Source organism: Pungitius pungitius, chromosome 18 (assembly GCF_949316345.1).
Source record: "Pungitius pungitius chromosome 18, fPunPun2.1, whole genome shotgun sequence".
Lineage (NCBI taxonomy): Eukaryota > Metazoa > Chordata > Actinopteri > Perciformes > Gasterosteidae > Pungitius > Pungitius pungitius.
In genome coordinates, this window is record NC_084917.1 from 11,053,365 (window position 1) to 11,071,764 (window position 18,400).

Consider the following 18,400-nt stretch of genomic DNA (forward strand, 5'->3'; position numbering starts at 1 on the left):
TTACTTGACATATCCAATTAGCAAACAGCAGCATCATATATTATATAAATATATATAATATTTGAAAAAGTGACATATGAATTTTGTCCTGCTTTTCTTTGATATGATGCTAAATGTACCAAAACTATGCAGAATTTTAGAACGTGCGACACTTTACAAACGGCGCCCCATAACATCGAGCGCGGCCATGCACGGTCATCTTAGATTGGAGAACAGTGCACACTGTACTCACAAATACAAAAATCTGCTGTCCATGTCCCTTAGCAACCCGACAGACAACCAATTTTCTCTCTCTCAACATGTTTCAGAGAGGGTTGCCGATAAACCCGGCTGCCATGTCTCCATGCCACCAGTTTATGCCCGTTGCTAAAATGACAGATTCAGCACAGGTCAGGAAACCATCAACGGGCCAGAACCTACTTTAGTGCTGGTTGGGGATAAACTCGGTGGCAATGACTGTGCCAGAATAGAGCCATGTCTGTAACATTTACATCTGGGCCAGATATGGCATGAATGAAATGGGCCAAAGCTGGCTCACATCTGTCCGCATCGAGCCGGAACCCTTTGTTCCTGGGTTCCTGGCTACCTGGGTACGATGCAACGGCCATAACATAATTTAAAGCTGTATTATTTAGTTGATGTAAATTAAAGTGAAAATAATTAAAACTGAAAAAAGAAAGTAAAACTCAAAATTAGCTTTCAGTAGAGACACAATCAAACAGTCTCATTGTTTAAAGCTTTGAATTATGAACAAACACAGCAGTCAACCAACTGAAGTATTTTTTTTTATCATACGTCAAGCAATAAATCCTAAGTTATTCCTGCATTGTCATTCCATGTTTAGTGGCTCCTTGTCGGCTGGGAGACTTTGGTACTTTTCACGGTTTGGAAGGACGCCCTGATCCTCCTCCTCTGCTGCTGCTGCGGTGGACAAGGGGTTAAGCGGGGGCAGCGGGGCCTGGATGGGCGGGATGAGGTGGCCTTCCTCCCGGGATTGGTGGCCAGTGTGGGTGCGGCCTCTGAGCGTGGGCAAGCGGGGGAGAGGGGGCAGCGGGGCCCAGCCTGGGGGCAGGACGTGACCTCCTTGACGGGACAGGAGGACAATCTCTCTCCTCAGGGCTTCGGCCTGCTGGGATTGGCTTTTCACTAGGCCCTGGAGCCTCCGAATCTCCTCCTTATCCACACGTCTCCTGCTATACTCAAAGGTACTGCCCTAGACACACACAACGGATAATCATAATAAAACAGGCAGTATACAGATGCCAGAAAACTCAATACAATAATTTTTTTAATGGTATAAAATGGGGTTCAATGTCCCTGAATCCTTAAAGGGGGACTTGACAGAAGAATCCACTGACCTACACTAACTTACTCTCAAATATGTCAAAAAAAATGATCATCTAATATAGTGGCAACACACAAGAAGCTGCATACTTTCATACCCAGTAGACATAGAGAACGTTTATAATGCCACTGGGGTAACAGTGGCTCTTCCAGCATCTTCGGGTTTCTAGCGTATAAGCTACTGTATGCGCCACTATATTCACCAGCTGAGCTTAAAGACATTTAAATAAAAGGAATAAAATATGATATCTCATGTTATAAACAATGGGTGTGATCTCCTGTTAAACATGATCATCTTCGGTTCATCCTCGCGTCCACGTTCACTTTCATTAGAATTGAGCTGTGTTTACGGGCGGAAGGACGGACAACCCAAAACACACAAAGACGCTGAAGTATAAGCAAGGTTAGTCAAAGCGCCGTATAATTCTACCATGTTACATCGTAGTTCTCCGTTTTGATCAATATTACATATGAAATCATTTCAGAACAAATAAATCACCATTTTTTTCTGTCTGGCATCGATGTTTTGCTCCAGTTGCCTTTTCTTGTCCAAGAGGCTGGTCTTGCATCTGAGAAGCTCTGTGTTACGCCTGGTGACCTCCATCAGAGCGTCATGTGCCTCTTCTACCTTCATCTAAATTTAACAAACAAATCCAGAAAAAGATCAATAAACATACTTCCAGTCAAGCTTTTTGTTTTCATGTAGTTTTAAAAAAAAGTATTGTTTAACTTTAGGTACAGAGGATGAAAAAAAATACACACACAGACACACGTACATCCCACTGTCTTATTTCCTTTGCGTATCTAGCTTCTCGGATGAATTTCTCCTGCTTGAGCTCCTCCACCGTCCTGTTTCCCGACAGCATCTGGAGAGCCTCCAGATCCACCAGCCTCCCAAACTTCAGCATCATCAGCTGGTTGCACCGCTCCTCCAGCACTACAACACAGAGATTACACTGCCATTTAACAGCTTGAGTGCATCGGAATTTCACCGGTACCTAACCCGAACACATAATAAGAGATTCCAGGTTAGACCCGAGGTGTTGGCCTGTGGGGAGCCCACCCTGGATTTCGGCGTTCATGTCCCTGCTGTCATGGATGAGCTTGCGGTGTTGCTTGTGCGCCTCACAGCAGCGATCTCTCTGCTGAATCTTCTCCGCGTGCAGCTGCGGGCTGCGCTCCTGCAGCCTGTTGAGCTCCTTCCCGTCCACCACCACAGCCGGGCTCAGGTCTGATGGCACCGAGCCGTTTAAGACAAACGTTATCTGGTAGAGGGAGTAATGGCAGGTGAAAACAACAAAATGTCACAAGTTAAGTTGAAAAAGGATGGCACCTAACAAATAAAAAGGCACACTTTATTCAACTGCTTTTAGAAACACAGAAAGAAATTGTCTCATGGCTGAATCTTGACAGGTTTTTTTGATGGACATAGAGAGAACTCCATGTGCAAAAATAATATTTCCTATGGAAATGTACAGTTATGTTTAAAAAGGTGAGCAAGCCTCAAAATTCTTCAAATACATTGTATTTGAATGAACACAAATGCATCAAAGCAAGAAAATTGGAAAAAGTAATTGAATTTGATAATATTCTACAGAAAGTCAAGACATATAATGTATAAATGTAATAATATAATAGCAGCGTTGACATATTTCTTTACAAACTCAAAAATGTACTGTATAAACTAAGAAATGCTTGAAGGTTCAACTTTCCTGAGAATGATAAACTAATATTTAGTTGCATAACCACAGTTTCTGATAACTGCCGACATGTGTGGCACATGGAGGAGACTAGCACCGGTCAACAGGTATTGCACCCCAGGACAATTCTACTGCATTTCTTGGTTTTGCCTCATGAACAGCATTTTTTATGTCAGCCCACAAGTTTTCTATGGGATTAAAGTCCAGGGATTGTGCTGGTCACTCCATTACTTGAATTCTGTTTCTCTAAACCATGATTTTGCTCGCTTGCTGGTCTGTTTGGGGTCATTGTCTTGTTGAAACACTCATTTCAAGGGCATTTCCTCTTCAGCATTCGACAACATGACTTCTTGCAGTATTCTGATGTACTCAAACTGATCCATAAACCCTGGTATGGGATAAATAGGACCACCACCATAGTACGAGAAACATCCCCATATCATGATGCTTGCACCGTCTTCACCGTGTACTGTGGCTTAAATTCAGTGTTTTTAGGACGTCTGTGGCCTTTAGACCCAAAAAGAACAATCTTACTCTCATAAGTCGGCAAAATATTATGCTATTTCTTTGTAGGCCAGTCAGTGTGTTCTTTGGCATATTGTAACTGCTTCAACATGTGTTTTTTTTTAACAATGGGACTTTGCGGGGGCTTCCTGCTGGTATCTTGGCTTCACATAGACGTCGTCTGATTGTTACAGTACTCACAGGCATTCTTAGATCTTCTTGGATCTTCCTGGAGCTGATCATTGGCTGGGCCTTTGCCATTTTGGTTATTCTCCGATCCATTGGAATAGTTGTTTTCTTCCTTGCCTTTCTGGTTTTGGCTGCCATTTTAAAGCGTTTGATATCATTTTAGCTGAACAGCTAGAATTGATATCAAACGCTCAAACAAACAGCATTTTCTTCCCCTCTTTTATTCATTTCCTAATCAAAGAACGCTCTTCTTCTGAACAGTGTCTTGAACGACCTATTTTACTCTGTTTTTTAATGGACAAATGCACAGCCACCATATGCAGCGTCAGTTGCCTTGATCCTTAAACAAGGGCCACCGGTTTAACACCTATTTTGTTCACATAATCAATGACCTCACTAATTGAACTCAGCGCTGCTAATTTTTTGAACACGCCCCTTTCAGTAAATTATTCAGTTTCACAGAATCAGCAGCATGCACGTCATGCCTTTTGGGTTCCATTATGATGTCTATTCGTTAAACGTTTTATGGATTGTGTAGCTATTTTAATACATCAAAGTGCGCTTTTAAAAATACTGATGGGAAGTTTTTTTCATTTTTTGACATCTGGACAAGAAATCTTTCACTGAATTAACAGACTATTAACTATTGTTTAACCGACTCTTTAATGTAACCGTTGGAACTTATCTTGTTAAAAACATTGTAGTTTGTTTTTGCTGTGCTTGAAAATAAAGAGAGTGGTGGGGTTGCAGGATAAGCTTTGGCTTTAGCTAGTTTAGGGCAGTTTACCTGGTGCAGTCGAAGCGGAACCACCACTTCCAGTTCGTTCATTTTCTGCTGCTTCTCCCTGTTGATCAACTCCAAATTGTCCTCGGCCGCCATCCGACTGGTCTTAATCGATTTCTCCTGCAGAGCCGAGCAAAAAAACAAAACAAATACTGAACAAAGTTTGCATCTTTTGGTCATTTTAACTGAAAGTACTATACATACCACCAATATATTTTGGGGGGATTACATGCATGCCAGAGATTTTGCCCTCAGTCATAGGTTCCAATAATCCACACCATGCCTAGCATAAGAGTAAAACTGTAGGTCTTAAGAGGTTGCGAAGCCTCTATGATTTGGAGTTAGTCTTCTCTGATAAAAGAGTGAGTTCCACAAAGAGAAAAAACGCATTTGGGTTTTCATAACATAAGTGATCCTATCCAACCAGACGAGGTGTAGAATAATCTACTACTGTCAGATTAGTGCATCACAAGTGTCTTCTGTTCTGTGAAAAATACTTTCTTTACTTTAGTCCATATTACTTACAACAAAGCTGTGCCTTAGGCCTGATGTTTGACTGTTATTTAAGAAAACTCATGCTAAACTTGATAATGAGTACAAGTCACATCCTTGCGATTCAAACTATAACCATATTGTTTTTTAAGTTTTTCAACTGTATAGACAAATGATAGTGTTGAAAGGTTGGTAATAGTCGACCCCCACATTTAACACAGGTTTCTAATCTCATTTAACGATATCCATTATTCCAGAGAACTTTTGATGTAATTCTATGCTGTAGTCTTTAATTCAACCAGAGTGGATGCTTTTTAATGTTTATTTTATTAATTGGACTGCAACATTTGATCCATTCATTTACAAATGATTGTATGTATTTTTTATATTGCCTTATGTTTTAATGGTTGTAATTGTTCTATGTAAAGCACTTGAAATTCATTTGTATGGGATACAAGACTCTTGGGAGAATATTTATTTGAATGGATTTCATTCTCAACTAATAATTCAAAAGAGGTAAGTAAATCCAATTTAACCTGTTTAAGGGTAGGAGCCAGATTCATCGCCAGATCTTCCAGTTGGTAGGATATATGGATTCCAAAATATTTACAGCCAGAGTAAGACATCGTACATAGGGATATTATATTGTTATCTGGGTCTCTGCTGCCTCCAAGTGGCGGGGCAGCTTGTTTCTCTGTGGACGTTTGGAGTACTCCACGGTCCTTGTTCACACATTCAAACAGCTCGATAAAAATAACTTCTCAAAGGCTACATCCATCTAAACTGTGCCTTTAAAATCTCACAGCAAGAACGTGTGGTGGTTTCTCACATAGAGGAACTGCAAGCGAGCTGGCCGTGCTTTTGGTTTCTATTAAAACTATCTTTGTGTTCCTTGGTTTTGTTTTGGAGACTTCTCATGGTTGCATTTAACAATCCCATGTAGATGATATGTGTTAATATATATATATATATATATATATATATATATATATTGTATATATTAGTGTTATGTTGCTAACAAGATTCATTTATTTCAGTTATTCATCCTCCCCAGGTGTGCCTATCTTTATGCCGGGTTTTGGGGATTGATTACTTTTGCACTAAAAGAAAAGACAAGTATCTGCACTGACACAGAGAGCCCAAGACAAACATGACAATGAGAATGATGAGTAGACAGGAAGATGAAAATCCGTATGACCTTCTTAAAGAGGGTGTCGCACTCCTTCTTCAGAGCTTCAGCACTCTTCTTCTCCTTCGCTAGAAGTTCCTCCAGGTCTAGCCGACGCTCACGCAGCTGCAGTGTGTTCTCAAACAACTCTAGCTCGCAGCCTGAGACACACGCGCACACACACACACACACACACACAAATAGTCAAACTTATAGTTGAAGCTCAAGTTCTTTTTAACTTCAAACACACAACACAAAATGCCTCGTATGTAGTGTGGGCAGGTCAAAACAATACCCTATATTTTCTGCTCAGGTTGCTTTTTTTGCATGTACTTATTTGGGTCTGTTTGTGGTGACCACATTCTTGAAGAAACCTTTGTTGAAACGTGGCTATTTTAGCATTAGCTTATGTTGAGCCAGGGAGCGGATTCCCTGTAAACAGAGGAAGGGCTTGTCCCGTGTTGGGATGCACTGATTAAAGGGTTCAGTTTCTCTTTTAGTCACAAAACACTGGAAATAATTTACACTCTTTACTGTGTAAAAATTGTGTTTATAAATATTTCTCCACCACAAAACTGACCTTGAGGGCAGACACTGTCGTCCAGAGCAGATCCTCCCACATCTGAGTCTGAGTTGTCATGATCGTAGCCATCATCATCATCCCAGTCATCTTCATCACTTTCCTCCACTTCTTCTGCAAACACACGATTGGTTCACTGATACACACAAACACACAGAGAACGTCATATAATCAATCGTGTGTTAGTTCCTCTCACCTTCACTTCCTGTCTGCTCCTTCTTCTTCACACGTTTGATCTTCTTCTTGAATACTTTGGTCAGGAACTCTTCAAACGGGTTGTCTTTGCCCAGCATGGCCAGTAATACAGTAATCAGACCCTTCTCTCTCTCCTGCAGCTTTGCTATGTCTTTCTGCTTCTGTTGCAGCTGTTCATGAAGCCCCTCCAGGTCAGACTGAGAGGAGAGACAGGGAAGGATGGAACAAAAACCTAAATGAGAATCTATTTAAGTCTGCAGAGGACGTGTTGGAACTGGGCAGGATTCGGTTAAAATAGTTTTTGGCGTGAAAAGAGGTTTTGAGTCGTCTCTAAGTGGGAAAGCTGTATTTTTTTTCAACTATTCTGTGAGAAAGGCAGCAGGTGAAATAAAAATGTGACTGAAAAGTCTTTTCCCAGGTCTGTTCTCAGGTCAGTTCAAAATCACAGTAAAAAATAAATTACAGTAAAACGGACTTTAAAATCTACTTAGAGATACATGTCCATGTATAATGCAGTCACAAGGGTGCCATTCTTTACTGTTGGTTCCTTGTAATTTACTATTTCAAATAATGACTCATATTTGGAAAAAAAGTACAGTAGTACATGAACTCTCTCCCACCGTGATCTTTCCCTCCTCCATAATGCGTTCGTTGAGTATCCCCTGAAGGGGGTCCTCTCTCCTCTCAAAGTCTTTGAGGATCAGCAGCTCCTGGTAGAGGGTCAGCTGACGGAGGTCGGCCATCTTCAGCTCGCAGTCGAGACGCAGCTTCTGGTGACGCAGCAGCATGAGCTCCGCGTCAAACTGACACACTGAGCTCTGCATCTGATGATGAGAAAATACCAATATGGTATCTTGTCCAGGAAGTAATTTTTAGTTCATTACTATAGAGTTAGGTTTTGTTAAATGAAAAATGTACCTGCTCCAGCAGAGAGTCCTGTTCGTGCAGCAGTGTGATCTCCTCCTCCCTGCGGAGCTCCTCCTCGAGCTCGCTCAGCTCTGGGCCTTCCTCCTCCGCTGTCTCTTCTTCTCCTAGTGATCCAGATGAGCCACTCATACTGGGAGTCCCTTCCTTTACACTTTCGTCTTCTTCTGCTTCCATCTCTTTCTCCAGCTCCTGCAGTAAATACGTGGCTCTCTCCTGCTCAATAGTCTGGGACCTGTTGGAAAATACGTTAGATATGTTTCGGATTCTTTTATTTATTTTGAAAAATAAACTGGAGACCATCTTGCAATGGGATTAGACCAACCACAAAAATCGGGCCACGACGTGTTAAATCCATTTTTCAAAATGATATGTACACATGATTCTGAAAAGAAAGTTGGTTTTCCCTCTTTTCTGACTGGACTTGGCCTTGAATCATACTAAAACCTTTGTTCCTTAAGAGCCTTGTATCGCTTCAGTGTTAAGTTGCTGTACTGCAGCCTCTTCTCAGGGTTTTCCTCTGGAAGCATAGCGGGGAGGGCGGGTGGAGGCTTGTGGAGATGGGCTGCCAGATGCTGCTGGACCCTGTGGACCTGCTGAGTCTGAGCGTGCAACTGAGACACTAGATGAACCTTAGAGTCTCGCAATGCCACGATGCGTCCATTCATCTCAGTCTGCTTCTCAAAGATCTAGAGACATGCACGGAGTCATCAAAGGTATCTGTTATGCATGCGACCATTGTTAAGTGTCAATCAACTGATTTGTTTCAATAGACTGTTGAATGATTTTGTGTGTAGCGCGTGTATGTGCGTGTTTGTACCTTTTCCTCCAGGCCTATCAGCTCTGCTCTCTTCTCCTCAGCATTCATCCTCAGGTGTTTGGGCACCGTAAAGTCTTTGTCTGACTTCAGTTTTAAGTCTCCAATGTTCTCTTTGGCTTCACGGATGGCCTGGACGTCCTGTGGATCCTCATAGTCCTTGTTTGGCTTCTCTGCGTAACTGACATCAACAGCAGTAACACCATCACCCTCTAGCAAGTTAATCGGTCAATACAATCGTTATTTATTTTTCAAAACTCAGGAGGCCCCATGACCGATGAATTCGAGTCCAGAAGACTGAGGTGATGATGTTCGACCTGACACTCACAGTTGGGCCCATTCCAGCTTTCTCTTCTCTATCTTGGCTCGAGCCTGTTCAGCTCGCTCTGCAGCCTTTTGGAGCCTCTCGATCTGCCGATTTGTTAGCTTCGTTGCTGCTGGACGGGCCTGCGGGCGGTGCAGCATCTCCTCCTCTGGAGGGCACACAGAGGCGATAGGTCAAGCTTGTCTTCTACATAATACACTGATATACTGTATTCTGTCAAAAAAGAGAACTATTTTCTTGATATCCTATCAATGATACATCCTTTGATTGACGTATTTACAATCTCAGGTTTATAATTTCTGGGCTTTCTGGTTTTCGTCTCCATTATGTAGAACGATGTAACAAATTAAAGAAACAGAGGATGAGGAGGCAGAGTTGATATGTAAAGATTGTGTTAATCACGTAAGACGAAGACACAAATATGTTCATACTTTCTAAAATGCTGCTGTCTTTTGCAGGCTCGACTTTTGATTCTCTGCATTCTAGTCCAGTAGCTTTGTCTCCGTTGAGGCAGCTGGGTCTCCTCTGATCTCTGAGCTGGGATGAAGGCACTGTGCGTGCCGGCAGACGGTAAGCGGAGACTCTATGGTCGGTGTGGAAGGCAACCACAGTGACCTCCAGAGGGTCCTTGAACCTAGAGAAAAAAAGGGAAGGGTTTTCACTTCCTTCACTGAAATCTAAATGAAGGCCTTGGAATGTCAGTCCTCTGTTTCTGGTGATTTCAGAGAAGGGACGAAAAACATTTAGTATTTAACATAAGAACGTCTAAATATTACAATGGAAAATAAATCGTACAAACAATTAAGAGACAATAATGATCAGCTATATTATTGCTGCATTTGGGCTAATATCACTGCAATAACGTGAGAAATTCTGCATATTTGTGTGTGCGTGTGTTTAGTCTATGGAAGTAAATCTGTGTCATTGGGAATTGAAAGAAAAAGGTGATTGAATTTCTAGCACTGAATATTTATGCATTGAAATTATGTATCTGAAAGTTGGGGGCTCGCTCCTTTAGCTTGACGCACGCTCCTGATCTTGAATCTAGAATCGATTGCTCTTCCTTAGTGTCCCGGATGTTGGTGTTTTTGCGGCTGAATATTTCAACCTTGATTTTTTTTGCGGCTGAATTTTTTAACGGTGATTTTTTTGCGGTTGAATTTTTTACAGTATTTTAACGTTGAAAAACATTCAGATACATAATTTCAATGCATAAATATTCAGTGCTAGAAATTCAATCACCTTTTTCTTTCAACACCCGATGACACAGATTTACTTCCATATTAGTCAGTACCAGTCCTGCAGTTTTCTGAGGGCTATGCTGCTGCGCTCCTGGTCCCAGGCCATCTGCTTTCTGACCTCCCTCACCCGCTGGGCCTTGACCCTCTCTGCCTGCTCACTGAAACGCCGGTCCAACTGCAGCTCCTACGCACACAAACAAGTTACACGTCAAACCCACCACAAACAATCTGTCCTGACCAACATCAATTCCCTGAAGACTTAACCGAACCCTAAGGATAATATACCTTACCGTAACCTAAAACAATTCCACTGACGGCAAACTATAAGTACCAAGTGAAACGACCAAAAGAGGAATTTCAGATACTAAGCAGCCTGTGAAAAAGGTTGATGAGAGGACAGCTGGTACCGAGGAAAGTGAGGTAGTGGAGGTCAGGGGTGTGTGTGGGCACGCTTGTTCATCCGTACCGCAGGTTTCAGTCGAACGTGCTCCGGCAGACTCTGGTTGTCGTCCAGTAGCTGCTTAAACTTCTTCTGCAGCTCGGCCAGCTTCTTGCGCTTTGCCGCAATCTTCAGCCCGGCCTCCCGGCGCAGACGGTCGTTTTCCAGCTTCTGCTTGGCCGTCTCAATGCTGGAGGGATGAGATGGCGATTTATAATGAATTAAAGAAACTACAGTTTTCTCCTGTATGAATAGAGACACAGAAAGTACACAGGGGTACACAAAACATTGATCCCCAACCAGAATACCTGTAGGCAGCTGGGTTCTCGATGTCCTGAGCTAACGACTCGTTCTCTAGACCCACCTGTTAAAATAATATGTAACAAGTAAGTGTGATGTATCAAAGTCGGCAAGGTTCAACCTATGGGGAACATCATTGAAAACAGCACACCATTATGTGTCTGTCGATACATCTAATGCTGATGCACCGACACTGGCTTTGTTTATCCACAGAGCCCTAATGCATAACACAATAACAAGATGTGGACGGACCCGGGGAGAAGGAACCCTGGCCCTCTTTCTCTGCAGGCCTTTCTCTAGCTCCTCCGGAGGCAGCAGGCTGAAGGAGAAGATGTTGCCGTCTTCTCCTGCTGTCAGCACAAAGTGGTCGTCGTAACTACAGCGGATGTGCCGCAGGTGCCCGTACTGGTTGTCGTGCACAGCGAGGGCCCAGTAGGCATGCATGGAGGTGAGGCCGCTGTCGCCAGGTTGCAGAGGGTAAACCCTGATGAAGCCTGAGTGCATGCCGCAGAGCAGCAGCTGCCCGTTGGAGCTACAAATCAAAACACCAGGAGAGAAACTTTATACAGATACAAGCATTGTGGAGGAGCCTCTAAAGTTAACCTTCAATAGAAGTCCTTGATTTTTTGGTAATAATCAGCTCTGTTTTGGTCTTAAACTCATATAAAATGTCTCATAAGCTGCTAAATATTTCAGTTTTTAGTCATTTAGTAACTGTGTCTCTTTGTGCAATTGTATTTATTATTCAGGGATCAGTGGTTCAAGTTAGTTGTATCAATGATTCCAAGCTCAAAGCTAGGACCACTTGTTCTTCTGAGTTTGTATCTCTATGTGGAAATGCCCTTATTGTAAGTCACTTTGGATAGAAGCATCAGCTAAATGGCATGTAATGTAATGTAATGAATCATGGATACAACGAATATGTATTTGTTTGTTTGCCGGTTACCTGAAGGTGACTGAGCGAATGGGGTCATCATCTGTGTTGTGGACAGGCAGGAAGTCAAACGGCTCATCCTGCCGCTGGTCTGGATCTTGGTCCTGTTTCTCAGAGAACTTACAGTGATACAGGAAACCTGAGTCAAAGCCACCCTGCAGGAGAAATCAATGAAATCTTCAAGGAAAACCAAATGTCTTATTATTGTTTCTGTGATAAAGTATTGTAATTTACTTTTGTTTTACTGTGGGCCTGCTATTAGTTAAACTTTCTTGCCACACAAGTTTATTAACAGTTGATTGTAGAAAACTGATTCCCAAGTCATTACTTTAATTAATTTTAGTATTATTTATTGGATACAGGACCAGTCAAGAGTTTGGACACAGTTTATCGCTCAATTGAATGAGAACCTTTCACTGGTACTGTATGTTCAATTAAAAGTGGTGTCTGTATCTACCATAGAGAGCCAGAACTGGCCAGGCTGTGAGTAGAAGCCACAGTACAGAGGACATGGAGGGTCAGGGTTGTAGATAGCAGGCAACTCTTCTTCCTCCTCCTCCTCCTCCTCCTCCTGATCTAATTCTTTCATCCTCTCTCCGCTCTCTTTCTTCTTCTTCTCCTTCATTTCTTGAAGCTGTGCGATTTTCTCCTCTCTCTGACATGTACAAACACACAAATGATAAAGTGAAGGGTCTAAAATTGACCTAGAGTTGGAATTGGTTTCTTCCATATTATGCAGATAATCACTAACAATTAATAGCCTACTAAACAATATCCAAGACGGACGAAGCCCAGACCTTGATTCGAGATTTGATACTCCTGAACCTGAAATACAGGCTGGGCAGTTCAGGCAGATGAAAGGTTTCGGTTGGCCTCTGTGCCTCTGGATCAGGACTGTGAACCTCGACCACATGACCGCTTTGACACAGGATGAGCAACCTGCTTTCACTCTGGGGGTAAAAACGGTTGAATATATCATTTTCCCTCAGAGAAACATTTTGGGACCAAATGGCGGGAAGCCAGACTTACGTGGGAACGAGGTGACCACTCCAGCGCCTGCACTGGCCCAGGAACGTGGACAAAGCCGATAGGGTTGTATTTCTCCCCGACAGTGAAGAAGAACACAGTGCTGTCAGAGCTCTGAGAGGAAGGGCGGATGTGAGAGGTCAGAAAGGGGAGACAAGTCATGGGTGATTGCAGTGTCTGAGGCTGAATCTACTGAGAAACACACACAAAAACATGCATGAAGTGCACATTGCATCAGGATCCCGTGGTAATGTCCACCAGATTTCCCATAGGTTAAAGTATTTTCATTTTAAGTCTGTATTTTTGTTAATTTGACACACATATTTAATCATTCTGTTCCTTTATCCTGTCTTGCAAAGTGAAGACCAATGTTTATACCATAATGAGAGGTTGAGGGAGAAGCAATGTGAGTGTTCATATTTGTTATACTACCTGCTGCTACAAAAAACGGTCAGATTAAGTTAAATGACAGAATCTCTGTTCAGTTACTCACAAAGAAAAACAGAACATATTGTAAAAGAAAATTTGTAGCTCAGGGTGTGGCTTTATTGGATGGACATAATCGAGAGAAGGAGAAGCTTGGGGAAAGAGAGTATAGGAGAATGACGAGCAGAGATACTTCTATACTCTCAGAGACAAGGCTGACAATAGCTTCTCAAATAACCCGCCCATGCCCAGAGTCAGCGAATGTTAAAGCTGGTGTTTATTTTATTATTTTAAATCTCCTACCCCCGTGGCTAAGATCTCTCCATTTCGCTCATATGCAATAGCAGTCACGTGGGCATTATGGGGTTTGAAAGCCTGTTTGAGGCGCAGCTTGGCATCTCCATTGGGGGTGCGCCCGGTGACCACGTGTAGCCTTTGAGGGTCGTACAGCTCCAGTAAGCGGACCACCCCGTCCTCAAAGCCCGTCACCAGTAAGCTTCCGCTCTCGTTCACCTAAAGACAAAGTGCCAGAGCAGCAAAGGTCAGTTTTCAGTGAGCTCTCACTGTATTTTCCCATCGACATACACACCAAAGGCGGAGCCCAGCTGAGAGCAGTTCCATCCTGGTAGAAGCGACTGCTGGTCACCTCTCTGTTGGCCAGGAAGTCAAAAACTTTGACTGATCCTGGAGTTCAGCGACAGAGGCAGAACGAGTCCGTTTTGTGTTGTGGCTTTACATTTGTGTCTGGGTATTTCCAAAAATGTACGGTAGGGTTACAGGTGTGGAAATGCGTGGGACTCACGGTCGAGAGCGGTCGTGGCCATCAGGTGAGATTTCCTCGACACGTCCAGGCCCTGGATCGCCCCGGCGTGGAAGGTAAACAGGCACTCTGGATCAGGAGTCTGCACACACAGATAACACACCGACCGTTTCTTCACCGAGAGGGGATACTGTGGTCGTCTTGCTAATTTATCGTAACATGTGACGACACAATAAGGTCGGCTCAGGGAGTAACGGGAACAGCGTCACAGTACGAAAAAGCCAAAATGCATTTTGGAAGAAACTAATAGAATAAATATAGGATATAATAACATGCAACGCAGTTCAACAAGTATACCACAATTTGTTTATAGAAATTGCTTTCCCTGTCACATGTAAGGTATAAAAGGGGAACAACATCACAATACAGTTAAAGTTAACATAAAGAAGGATGGTTTTTACTTTGCAGTTAACCAAGATTATTTTTGCAGTTAGACCTGCCAAGGTGAAAGGTTGTTTCATAGGAAATAAGCAAAATTCTTCACGTCCAGTTAATTTAGAATATAAAAAGTTGGATTATGTTACTGACCACATTTTGAATTAATAGTTGTATCGGATTACATCTTTCAGGGTCTCGTGCATTACGTAAAGTGTCATGCAAAAGAGGCGTCCTACTATCACCACAGGGCAAACAAAAAATCATAAAATGAAAGATGTCAGAAGTCACACCCCAGCTGGCCTCGCATTTGCTTCATACAAAGCTGTTATAAACAAAGTGTAACATCCACATCACTTCTCTATGAAAAACTCACAGTGTAAGTGAACGAAAAATCCAGTTTCCAGATTGCTCCTCTGGAATCCTATAAACGCAAATAGTGGAGGGATTAGGTTTGACTCTATTGAGAAAGTTAAAGCCGGATCATGTATTGCAAATGGTTTTGGCAAATCAGTGACCTTGGACCTTTCACCCTCTGACCTGAGCAAAACAGACGAAGGAGTCGGGCAGGGAGCTCCTGACTAAAGAGGAGAGGCACACGTTGTGTCCGACCACCATCTCGTTCATGGGCTCCAGCTCAAACCTGCTGCCGTCGCTGTTACTGTCCGCACTGTTGATGCTCTCAAAGTCCCAACCCTGCGTAAGGGCAGAAGAGGGGTTACAGAGTCAAGAAAACAGATCACCAAAAATCTCCAACTAGATCATCAGCCATTCTCGATTAGGTTCATTAGGAAAGCCAAAAACAGTGAAAACCTCAAATCAATGTACAATGTACGATACAGAAAGTTCAATACCACAACATTTCCAGCCACAGAATACATGAATTTAGAAAAAAAAACTATTACTAATAAAGAAATGATGACCAGACAGTCATATGTACTATGTTGAGTTACTGTGCGGATCTTACCCGAACCGCTCCATCAGAGCCAATTGTCATCAACTGTCCGTCTTCCAGGGCGAATGGCTGGACCATCCCAGCATGGCAGTTCCGACCCTCCTTACGACAAATCTCCACCTTGATTGCATTCCCATCCCACAGCAGCAAGTTGCCCCAGTCTGAGCCGGACACCACCTGACAGGAGGAGACGGAGAGCGTCGAGGCTCAGAAGTAACTGCAATCCCTCTTAGGATTTATAGATGATTTATCGCAGCCAATATCGAGCAAGAGCAGGGTACACCCTGAATAGGTCTCCAGTCAATCATAGGGCTGACACAGAGACAAAAAACCACACACACTCACACACCTACAGCCACCAATTAACCTAATCCCCAGAGCATGTCTTTAGACTGTGGGAAGATGCCGCAGTACCGCGAAGGAACCCACCCAGACCCGGGGAGAACATGCACACTCCACACATAAAGGCCACTGGGTGGAGTCGAATCCAGGAGCGTCTTGCTGTGGGGCGACAGTGCTAAGCAGCACGCCACCGTGTCTCCCAACCACTAATATCATTCGTTCTTGTTCCCTGGAAGCCTGTTTCCCCAAGGTGAAATTCCAAACCTTTCCATCAGGAAGTTCCACGAAGCCCTCAATATCAGTCGCTGCAGTTTTCCCAAAATGTCCAATGAGCCCTTGCAACTTAAGGCTGGTAAATGTGCTGGCTGTTTGCCAGAACCTGGGGGAGAGAGAGAGAGAGACAGGACAGAGGGTCATTTTTATTTGGCAAAATGTCTGATGTCATTTTAATAGCAGTGCTTTTCCAAAGTTGCAGGGTTTATGTGCCCTTTACTTGATGTGTCCAGATCCTGACGATGTGAGCATTCCCGGGTTGTAGGGGGAGAAGCTGACCCGGTACACCTCTTGAGAAACAGCCTTGCAGCTCAGCATCACCTTCTCCTTCCTCCAGTCCCAGAGCGTCAGCATGTAGTCGGGGGCGCTCCCCACACTGGCCAGCAGGCTCCCGTCTGGATTAAAATTCACAAAGCTGTACGCCCGCTCTGTTCCGCCTAGGCACGAGAAAGGTTAAGCAATAATAGACAACCTCCCTTTTCAAAAAAGAGTATATCTCCATGCATCTTGGTCCCACTTACCTCTGAGGATGCAGAATGGTCGCAGCGAGGGATATTCATATACTATGATGTCTGGCTGCTTCCCCTTCTCGGCGACAACAAAGTACTCCTTGCTAGGGTGTGCCTTCACATGCATACACACACACACACACACAGAAATTAAATGTAAGCAACGCATTATCATCACATAGGATAATGCAGTATAACACAAATGTAGTTTCTTATTAATTGCATTATACTCTCAGTGACCTCATTTAAAATATTGAATAACATTATATCATATATTGTAGGAGTGATCACTGAGTAAACTGTCGGTGTTAGGAATTTAAGAAGTGCACCCCTAGATTTATGTTACAGTAATGTATGCAATTTGGAATAAGATAATGCCTTAAATATGGAAATGTGTAATCGTGAACTGTCTAATAAATATGCATACACATGATTTGTAATGTGAACTGCAAAATTATGAATTAAATGAGCTAATTAACGCAATGAATTCACTAGAAATTACCATCTTAAGTGATCCGCCTCATTATTTTGTCTAGTTGATTCCTTAGCAATGCTGTCAATGATTTATAATGGTTTTGTAATTATGCTGATAAAACTCACAGGTTGATACTACGGCATTTCCCTCTAACAGCAAATGCATCACAGTCACAATAGTACTACTAGAGCCTCAGAATCACTTGCACGACATATAGATTGGCATCTTACCGCAATGGAGCCGATTCCTCCTCCACTGCAGGAGCGGAGATACCTCTGCTCCTTGGTGGAAATGTCCAGCAGGACGAGCAGGTTGCCTGCTATGAAGATCAGAGTTCTGTCATCCAGGAGCTGCAGGTTTCCCCTGCGCCCACTGTCATAGCCAAAGGAGTGACTGTATGCAGGATGCATCAAGGATCAACATCAGATTCATTCAGGAGTCGGACATTACAATAGATTTCTTTTTTTTTAATCACACTATTTTCTTAGCATGTTGAAAGGAAGTCAGAGTAAATGTAACATGAACTGATTTTCAAATAAGGATACCAGAGGTGCAGGAGGTTTTCTGGGATTTCAGAGTCAGATGTGATGTATGGTCTTGAGCGAAGTTCCTCATACTTATAGTACATGTCTGCAGAGCGATGCTGTTTTGATCCTTCTTCAGCCTCCTGCTGCTTCACTAAAGTGTTGGTTGTGAGGGAGCAAACATTTGAAGAGGTGAAACTCTATTACCACTTGTAGAACAACGTTAATGATAGACCCATTTCACAGCTTCGAGACACCATCCTGTTAATTTTACCCTCAATAAATCTGTATTTAAATTTTTTTTTATTTTTGTCTTATTCGTTCTGATCCGGAATACCTGCTCTGGCCCTCGCCCTACATGAAGCACGAAGGGGTAGAAGACTGGTTTCAGTGATCAATTAGATTTTGTGGGAACCATCTCGAGAAAGTAGGCTGCATTGTTTAGTTCAGATTGAGACTTTACTAACTTATCTTAACTAACTATATGCTATTTGTCCCGCCACTAATCATCTGTGATTGGACAGCTGGGTAAATAGTGACAAGCGAAGTATTTTACTCAATTTAACTTACGTTGAACGTTTTACACGCTTAAATAAAAATAATAAAACAACATTTTGGCCTCGGAAAACAAGTTGACAGCCCCTTACGTTACCTTCAATGTTTTCCTGCAACACATTGTGTGTTCTTTCTGCCGGTTCACCAACACAAGTTGTGTTTTCCTCCATAATTTCCGCTGTTA

At 42.9% G+C, this 18,400-nt stretch overlaps 1 protein-coding gene across 1 annotated transcript; it reads right to left on the reverse strand.

The window, feature by feature from the left end:
* LOC119226909 (cilia- and flagella-associated protein 44) lies at positions 1–17,805 on the reverse strand. Its single transcript, XM_037485289.2, has 33 exons — positions 17,683–17,805; positions 17,368–17,530; positions 16,675–16,777; positions 16,374–16,590; positions 16,145–16,259; positions 15,551–15,715; positions 15,124–15,279; positions 14,960–15,007; positions 14,191–14,290; positions 13,978–14,072; positions 13,692–13,901; positions 12,966–13,076; positions 12,734–12,886; positions 12,394–12,591; positions 11,949–12,091; positions 11,255–11,534; positions 11,011–11,066; positions 10,730–10,892; positions 10,317–10,447; positions 9,454–9,656; positions 9,026–9,170; positions 8,701–8,878; positions 8,328–8,569; positions 7,875–8,115; positions 7,577–7,780; positions 6,958–7,153; positions 6,762–6,875; positions 6,212–6,342; positions 4,525–4,641; positions 2,408–2,609; positions 2,121–2,281; positions 1,844–1,978; positions 1–1,213 (listed from the first exon to the last, which is right to left on the reverse strand). Exons 1-33 carry the CDS (start codon positions 17,763–17,765, stop codon positions 830–832), a joined length of 5,343 nt encoding a protein of 1,780 aa, XP_037341186.2. The 5' UTR covers positions 17,766–17,805; the 3' UTR covers positions 1–829.
* Positions 17,806–18,400: the final 595 nt, after the last annotated feature.